The sequence below is a fragment of the Oncorhynchus masou genome, chromosome 16 (assembly GCF_036934945.1).
Source record: "Oncorhynchus masou masou isolate Uvic2021 chromosome 16, UVic_Omas_1.1, whole genome shotgun sequence".
In the NCBI taxonomy this organism is placed as follows: domain Eukaryota; kingdom Metazoa; phylum Chordata; class Actinopteri; order Salmoniformes; family Salmonidae; genus Oncorhynchus; species Oncorhynchus masou.
In genome coordinates, this window is record NC_088227.1 from 18,013,995 (window position 1) to 18,023,562 (window position 9,568).

The following is a 9,568-nucleotide window of genomic DNA, read 5'->3' on the forward strand; positions in this document are numbered from 1 at the left end:
TTTTAAAAATCACAGATCAGATCAAGAGTCCAATCGAGAGGTTGACCAACGAAGCACTGAATCGTCAACTGACTCAGCATGTTACCCTTTAAAGAGCTGGCTGCAGTTGTCTGGCTGAAGAGCTAGAGATGGCTGAAGTTATGCAATTTCACTGTGTAACATGTCTGTATATAAGACACGTTCTTACTGTTTCACTAAGAAAGAGAGCTCTTGAAAACTCTTAGATTTATTTCCGCAATAAAAATAGTTTGACATATTTATAGTTTATTCTACTAGGCAAGTCAGATAAGAACAAATTCTTATTTACAATGACGGCCTAACTCGGGGGTTTGAACTTTCAACCTTCTGGTTACTAGTCCAACGCTCTAACCACTAGGCTACCCTGCCGCCCCAAAATGCTCTGTCACTGAGTGTACTTTTATTATGCAAATACTTTACTCTCAAAAAGTGAACTTGGAGCATAGTTTATTCTAAGTTGGGTGGTTATTGTGCAAATTGGACACTGTGGAATTCTGGGTATACTCCTGCAAGATAATACAATTAAATAATTGTCACTTGTGTGTGTGTGGGGAGGGGGGGTGTAACCTTTTAAATAGTATTAGAGTTACCATCAGTAAAGATACACATCTTTAATATTCTATGCTCACACAGCATAATGTAAATTCACAGAAACAACACAATCCATTCACTTCTATAGAATGGCATGTAAGTAACTGTCAAAAATCCACTCACTGTTACAGTGCATTCAGGAATGTATCAGACCCCTTCCCTCTTTTCACAGTTTGATACATTACAGCCTTATTCTAAATAGGATTAAATAAAACAAATATTATCTACACCCAATACCCCTGAGTGACAAAGCAAAAACAGGTTTTTTAGAAATGTTTGCAAATGTGTAAAACTAAAAGAATATGAAATATCACATTTACATAACTATTCAGAGCCTTTAATCTGTACTTTGTTGAAGAAACTTTGGTAGCGATTACAGCCTCAAGTCTTCTTGGGTATGACGACATAAGCTTGGCACGCCTGTATTTGGGGAGTTTCTCCTATTCTTCTCCGCAGATCTTCTCTCTTTGCCAGGCTGGATGGGGAGCGTCGCTAGACAGCTATTTTCAGGTCTCTCCAGAGATGTTCGATCGGGTTCACATACAGGCTCTGGCTGGGCCACTCAAGGACATTCAGAGACTTGACCAGAAGTCACTCTTGCGTTGTCTTGGCTATGTGCTTATTGTCGTTGACCTGTTGGAAGGTGAACCTTCGCCCCAGTCTGAGGTTCTGAGTGCTCTGGAGCAGGTTTTCATCAAGGATTTTTCTGTACTTTTCTCCGTTCATCTTTGCCTCGATGCTGACTAGTCTCTCAGTCCCTGCCGCTGAAAAACATCCCCACAACATGATACTGCCACCACCATGCTTTACTGTAGGGATGGTGCCAGGTTTCCTACAGACATGACACGTGGCATTCAGGAAAAAGAGTTCAATGTTGGATTCATCAGACCAGAGAATCTTGTTTCTCATGATCTGAGAGTCCTTTAGGTGCCTTTTGGCAAACTCCAAGCTGGCTGTCATGTGCCTTTTACTGAGGTGTGACTTCCGTCTGGCCACTCAACCATAAAGGCCTGATTGGTGGTGCTGCAGAGACTGTTGTTCTTCTGGAAGGTTCTCCCATCTCCACAGAGGAAGCTCTGTCAGAGTGACCATCGGGTTCTTGGTCACCTCCCTCACCAAGGCCCTTCTCCCCCGATTGCTCAGTTTGGCGAGGCGGCCAGCTCTTGGAAGAGTCTTGGTGGTTCCAAAATTCTTCCATTTAAAAATGATGGAGGCCATGTGTTCTTAAGGACCTTCAGAGCTGCAGAAAGTTTTTGGTACCATTCCCCAGATCTATGCCTCGACACAATCCTGTCTCGGAGCACAACAGACAATTCCTTCGACCTCATGGCTTGGATTTTGCTCTTGAAAATAAAAGAGAGCCGAACACTCTAGGAGCTCAGATGCAAAAACCAACGTTTCGACAGCCAAGCTGTCTTCATCAGGGTATAATCACAAACACTGCAGGATGACTCGTTTATGTAGTGTCAAAAGGCACAGGTGTTTGTAATCATGGCCAAGAGTGGCCTAATATCATTGGTTAATTATTAAATATTAAAATGGCATACAAAAGAACAGCATACAAACAACAAATGGAAAGCATATGATCATAAATACCCTTTAGACTACACAAGATTACAAACAATTACAATGGCAAGTCACAATAATCACCAGAATGGCTTCAGATCAATCTACGTTGAGACCGAAGGGAACAAGGGTCTTTAAGTTAAAGATCCAGACAGCCTCTCGTTTTAACAATAAATTATCAAGGTCACCCCCTCTCCTAGGGAGGGTGACATTTTCGATGCCAATATTAAGCAGAGACAAAATCGAGTGGCCTGCCTCCAAGAAGTGGGCCGCAACTGGGTAAGTAAAGTTTGTACACCTAATGGTGCTACAATGCTCTGAGATACGTACTTTTAATTCGCGCTTTTTTTACCCACAAGGACAAGTTATAAGATAAATAACTGCCTTAGTGGAGCACGTGATAACACCTTTGATTGGGATCGATTTCCCTGTTTGTGGGTGTTTGAAGGATCTACATTTGTAAGTGCCATTGCATTGAGCACAGCAATTACATTTGTAATTTCCATCCAGTAGGGGCGCAAATAGACGTTGTTCAGGAATATCTTGGGGTGGTAAATCAGAGTATACCAATTGGTCTCTGAGATTTCTGCCCCGTGAGAATACGACAAAGGGAAGGTCCGAAAACACATTACCGAGCCTATCATCGGATTTTAGAATGTGCCAATGTTTGTGAACAATCCCCTTAATTTGTTCAGAACGCTTTGAATAGCGGGTAGTTAGAACACAAGAATGCGTCTTTTTGCGAGACTGACCTTGATAAAGGTCATGTCTCATTTTGTTTTGAATTTTCTCAATGGCAATATTAATCTGATCATTTTTGTAGCCCCTCTCCTTGAACTTTCTTTGCTTCTCAGCCATATTTCTGTCGAAATCTGATTATTTTTTGCAAATTCTTTTGATTCGACAGAATTGGCTGTAGGGCAAACTATTTTTCAAGGGAAGTGGGTGACAACTGTCAGCCCTCAACAAACTGTTACGATCTTTAGGTTTCCTGTAAAGATCAGTGTATAGAACGTTATCCCCACACAAGATCAGAAGATCAAGGAAACTGATTTGATGTGTGTCAGATTGCATAGTAAATCTCAGATGCTCAGAACAGGAGTTAAGAAAAGCATGGAACGCCTGGAGCTGTTTTGCATCATCCCTCCATAGAACAAAAATATCATCAATATACCGTTTCCAAATAATGATAGGCAAGAAAACATTTTTGAGAGGATTGAAAATAGACTGTTTCTCCATGTAACCCACATACAACTGAGCATAGTTAGGAGCCACGGGGGATCCCATAGCAGCACCCTTCATCTGAATAAAGAAATCATTTAGAAACATGAAATAGTTATGTGTGAGTACTATTTCAGCCAATGTTATAATGCATGCACTGGAAGGTAGTTCATTAGGGTCACGTTGCAGAAGAAAATGTTCCATAGCTTCAATACCGTCCTCGTGTGGAATATTTGTGTATAACGACTCAACATTAAAAGTAACTAACAAGGTATTCTCAGGGAGAGGATCAAGAGATTTAATGATAGAGATTATACACTGCTGGTGTCTTTCACAACAGAGGGGAGCTGATCTGCCAGTGGTCTAATAAAAAAAGTCAACAAAAGAAGATAGAGGGGCCGTTACTGCATCAATGACCGCTACAATATGGTGCCCTGGAAGTTTTGTAACATCGGCAAAGTATAGAAAGTGGAAATTTTAGGGTGTTGAATAGCCAAAAAAGCATGTTCTTTTTTGGTTATCTGACCAGAACCTAAATAACCATCTAGGACAGTAAAGATAGTATTCTGAAATTGGGAAGTAGGGTCACTTCTGAGTTTCTTGTAAAAGGTGTTGTCAAGCAGCTGTCTATGACACTAATTTACATAAACAGTCCTATCCATGAGTACAACCGACCCACCCTTATCAGCAGGACGAATAAGGACTGACGTATCGGCTTGTATATCAAGCAAAGCTTGTTTTTCACCCTTAGGTAAATTATGGAAAGATTTGGACCCCTGTTTATTCTCAAGGAGATGTCCAACATCTTTTTCCACAAGTCTGCAATTTGTCTCGATAGAGTGAGAGTGATTGCGATTTGCTGGAGGTATAAAATAACTCTAGCTTCTAAAAGGGGTCGGAGTATGTGCAGGAGAGCCACCTACTGGTTCAATAGAAGTGTCAGAATTAGGGGAGCTAAAATATTCCCTTAAATTTAAAACATGTCTACCTACCGTAACATCAAAATCGTTGCACTGGGTTGTAAGCACAAAAGATAACCCTTTATTAAGCAAAGAGACATGGGCAGGGCTCAATATCAATATTTAATATAAATTATAGACACAGTCCCGTGGGTTCTGGGACCGTGTGAACGGTCTCCTCTGCCTCTGATAGTCGTTTCTTCTTACCCCTTCGGGTGCGGCATCTCGTCGATGCGCGTGATTGCGGCCACCTCCGCCCTTCCGTCCGTCCAGTCTCTCGTTGAATAAAAAACTGGAAGCCGATGAGGCGCTGGTTGTAGAGCGTTGATCAGACTGGGGTGGATCGAAGTAAGCGGTATCCCTCCTGCGTCTGCCATGGAGAGGGGGAGCAGGACCTCCCTTGTCAGGGTTTCTCCAGAAGTAGACTTTATCCTCGGCCTTTTTTGTCTTGGTTGAATTTCTTGATTTTAAGTTCCTTTATTTCTGTTGACAACTTGTCCTGGAGCGCTTGGTTAGTTTTCATCAGTTCATTGAATATGCCATCATCATTAACAGCTAATTGTAGAGCTGTGCATTTGTCTTTAATCGTGTTATCCATTTCAATAAAATCCTTCTTCAACTGGTCAACAATTAATGTCATTAAATCAATAGAGCATTTGTTCAGGGTGGCACACCAGCGTTCACAGTAATCATCTGTGCGCTGTCCCAATGATGGTTCTTTTTGCCACCTGAGGCCCGGTGGAATATTGCCTTGACGCACATAATCACTAAGAGTGACGCATTCTCGCCTGGCGCTTAGATACATTTAACAGTTCTTTCGAGAGGTCACTCTCCCTTTGGCTACATTCAAAGTAATCTTGTATGGGTCTATGACCAGTGTCAGGAAAATAATTATCTTTCGGCATCGTTTAAGAGTTTTTTTTGTCGGTAGGGTGCTGCTCTTTTGGATTTTGCTCTGACATGCACTGTCAACTGTGGGACCTTATATAGACAGGTGTGTGCCTTTCCAAATCATGTCCAATCAATTGAATTTACCACAGGTGGACTCCAATCAAGTTGTAGAATCATCTCAAGGATGATCAATGGAAACAGAATGCACCTTTCGAGTCTCATAGCAAAGGGTCTGAATACTTGTGAAAATAATTTCTGTTATTTTTCCGCTTTTGCATCATTGGGTATTGTGTGTAGATTGATAAGGAAACGTGTATTTAATCCATTTTAGAATAAGGCTGTAATGTAACAACATGTGGAAAAGGGGAAGGGATCTGAATACTTTCTGAATGCACTTTATATGACGACAATATTACCAACATTTATAAAAAAGCTTGGGCAAAAACGACGACAAAAAAAATCAGTATATTGCTTTAAACACACGATCAAAAAAACAAACAACGCGCATGATCTGAGAGGAAAATCATACTGTAACTAACGGATAAGTAAAACCAGGAAACATGGTAAAGGTGAAGGAAATCCTTAATTCGTATTAGAGACAACAAATGAAACAAACAGGTCATTTTAACATAAAATAATAAAATACTGCTCATCACTACTTTCTCATACTTTCATCACAAAACGTGAAGTTCCCAGGAAGGAATCAGACAGTCTCGGGTTCTTTGTTGGTCATCGTGGCGGTGGGTAAGAGCATTATCATCTCTTTCCTCCTCAGCTCTTTACTCCTCAGAGCTTTTTCTTCGCATCTGAGACGGTAAGATGAACACATACATACACAATGAATAGATTGTTCCCCGCTGACATTTTATTGAAATATTAACCTTACTGTTTGAAAGCATGATGTTTCAACACAGTCACTTGTAGAAATAATAGAAACTGATGGTTAGAAATCTCACTTTTCTGGAAACTCAATGTCATCGATGGTGTCAGGAAGTGGTACACCTCTGGTCTCAGGCAACAGCAAAACCAAAGCTCCAGCCAGAAACGCAAGGGCCCCTGTGTTGTACAACACAAATAAATCACCATCAGCATATGAGTGCCTGCATTCTCTAAACAGCTTGAGGCTACATTAGCCAAAAGTATTAGTTTCAAGCTCAAGATATTGAGATACTGGTACAGTACCTGATTCAACTTCTTACAGCGTTGCCGTGTTAAAATATTACTGACGCATATGTATAATCATCTTCTAACATTGTAATTAGGTACCAAAGATGATGAGTGGCAGCTCCAGCCAGATGGCAGCCAGTCTGTAGAGAAGGAACGGGGCCACGATGCCTCCGATGTCACACAGAGTGGAGCACACAGACACACCCAGGTTCCTGAGGATGGAAACAACTGTCACTGTCTGGAATTTCAGCTTTAAACTAAACTTTCTGTTATGTCAGTATTCAGGAAAGCATTTTAATAGAAAACAAATAGCTTCTATTCCTCAGGTCATTTACAAGTCATTGGAAATGGATGCCGTTTTCTTTTTCAAATTTTGAATTGTTACTTCAGTTTACTTCCTGAATTGACTGCCTTCAAAAGCCCTGCGGGTTACTCTTACCTGACAAACGTAGGGTACAATTCAGTGTTCACAAACACCACCATCTCAAAAGCCATGGTGATGCCCAACCGGCCTATGCAGGCCACCGCTGTTTTGAACCAGAACATGGCTGTATGTGCGAGAAAGAACAATGAGAGAAAAGCGTAACACAAATTCAACCAGGCAGGTCATTGCCATTTGACATCGACGTTATCGTAGACTCACTCTCGGGGATCATGGCAGTAATGAAGCATGCAGCTCCAGCTACAATGTTGGCTGTGGCAAAGGGAAGACGCCGTCCGATACGATCGATGGTAAAGAGGATGAGGAAGGCAGCAGGGAATTCCACCAGACCAGAGATGAGAAAGTCAATGTAGACATTTCCTCCCAGGATTCCTAGACGCATGATAAGACCCTGGTAGACGACAGCACTAGTGAACCTGGAAGAAAGACACCAGTTATTTACTGAGTGGTCTACGGTGGCTGTAAAGGAAACATTATAGTCGTGAGCTGTGACTAATAAGGCTATTAAAGTTCCAGTAATGTTCTTGCTGTTTGTCGAATAGATTTTACCAGTTGAAACTAAGGATGAAGGTGTGTTTTCTCATTTTTGGAGTTCTGATTAGGTCCATGAACGAGGCGGTTGAGGTATCGGCATTGTCGTCTCTCATCGTCTGTAAGTACAGTAGCATTATGTAAGTTACAACCTATTTTACCATGAAATGGCATCTTTGAGTATCTGTAAGATACAATGGCCAAATGTGAGTCATTTTAAACTACATTTCAGTTACTCATTTCAGCCGTAATTTCTCACCTCAATGTTCTTGGAGAGGGTTTTCTTGTTTTCTTTCGCTATTGCCTCAGTGATCTCCACAGCTTTCTTTGCATTGTGCTGAGAGAGAAGCCATCTTGGAGACTCCGGGATAAACCTGGAAGCCAGAACAAAAAACTCATTATAAAAAGCTTGAAGACATGAAACATAAACTTAAATATACCTGAATATCTACAGTATGAGGCAGTTCCAGGTCTTACCAGTAGTAGGACAGGAAGAGGATATAAGGTGCAGTGATGACCACCTGCAACCAGCGCCAGTCTGTGATGAAGTAGGAGATGAGGGGCAGGATGAGAATTCCAACACTGAAGAACATCTGGTAGACGACTCCCACAGTCCTCCTGTACTCTACTCCTACCAGCTCAGTGACTGAGGAGAGGGGAGAGAAGCAGGGCATGAGGACAGGACCCCGAGAATACATAGGGAAAGTGAGGTAGCTTCTGACATGAAGCTGAAATATTATCTCCACAAGAGCAAAACTACAACTTGAAATGTAAATATTACAACTACAATATGTAAAACTACAACTTCAAATGTAAAATTACAATTTTAGACATTGTTTAAGTAAGTAATGTTGTCTTACTCAGAACATATCCAGCCACCCAGCCTCCCTTGACACCGAAGCCATATAATGCTCGGAAGACCAGCATGGATACCCAATTTGGAGACCATGCCACAAGAATTCCAAAAATCCCATTCAAGAGGTTGGACACCAAGAAGCTCGCCTTTCTGCCAAATCTAAAATGAAAGAGAAGGTAAATACGGGGATGTAAATTTAATGTTTCCATCTCCATACAGTATTTCAGAAGTTTACTTCTTTCATCCAGGGTTCACCCTTTTAGCAAGTCCATTCCCTTCACTTTGCTGTTTTTAAGTCCTTCTAAAAGTCAGTAAGACATCTGCACTGGTGGGATCTTCTGTCTGACCATCCACATAGACTTCCTTACCTGTCAGCTAGGTATCCAATGGCTATGCTCCCTATGAAGAAGCCCACATTGAGTGTAGCCTGGTACATGTCCACCACCCAGGCATCAGCACACACCAGGTCAAACTGAAATGATCAAATACCTTGTCATTTACTGCCATCTTCATCTGTTCTTTGTTCTGACATCCAATTTAAATTAAATGTCTTGAACATTTTCAGGAATACTTCATGGAGTTCTCACCTCTGTCACAAAGGACTGTCTCCCCTTGTAGTCATACTCCCATCCTTCCTTGCAGGAGGTCATGGGAGCTTTGCTGCGAAGGGCGTCAGTGAGGTCAGACTCTGGGTTGTCACATGTCAGACCCGTAGCATTCCAGTCCAGTTCATACTGCTCACACTGGCTGTGGACCAACACTCCTGAGGTGTTGACCACCGGGACCGTGATCTTTCTAGTGTCCATCAGGTTCCAGCCACAGCTCTTCCGGATCTGACTCACCCCTGAGTCTCGGCACCAGTGCTCTGGGGTGAACCCTTGGAATACAATACCTACGTAGACACCGGCCCATGGCATGGAGACCATGCATAGCAGGGCAAAGATACGCTTCTGCGATCGGCCGAACTTGCCCGCCTCCTCTAGGATATCATCAAAAGTGTATGAGTACATGGTAGCAGTTCTTTCGGCCTCAAAGACATTTGTGACTGCAGAGGGACCTGTGCAGGGTTTTTAACTGTGTGAAGACATCAAGGGTCCAACAGAGAATTTGACCTTCGACCTACTAGTGACCAACAACGCATTTAGACATGTTCACTAGAGCAGGCTGCAGACATGGGGAACTTTGAACATCACTTTAGAATGATTAGCTTTTGGTTTTTGGTAAAGTTTCCAATCCAATTACATATTCACTGATGGTCCATCACAAACCACAAAGGATATCCATCATTTTTTCATTGTTACATTATACACTGCTCAAAAAAATAAA

General features: G+C 41.9%; 1 protein-coding gene across 1 annotated transcript; it reads right to left on the reverse strand.

The window, feature by feature from the left end:
- Nucleotides 1-5,949: 5,949 nt before the first annotated feature.
- LOC135557195 (solute carrier family 22 member 2-like) lies at nucleotides 5,950-9,252 on the reverse strand. Its single transcript, XM_064990398.1, has 11 exons — nucleotides 8,830-9,252; nucleotides 8,611-8,714; nucleotides 8,247-8,401; nucleotides 7,864-8,032; nucleotides 7,646-7,760; nucleotides 7,405-7,505; nucleotides 7,057-7,271; nucleotides 6,853-6,961; nucleotides 6,513-6,625; nucleotides 6,203-6,302; nucleotides 5,950-6,052 (listed from the first exon to the last, which is right to left on the reverse strand). Exons 1-11 carry the CDS (start codon nucleotides 9,250-9,252, stop codon nucleotides 5,950-5,952), a joined length of 1,707 nt encoding a protein of 568 aa, XP_064846470.1.
- Nucleotides 9,253-9,568: the final 316 nt, after the last annotated feature.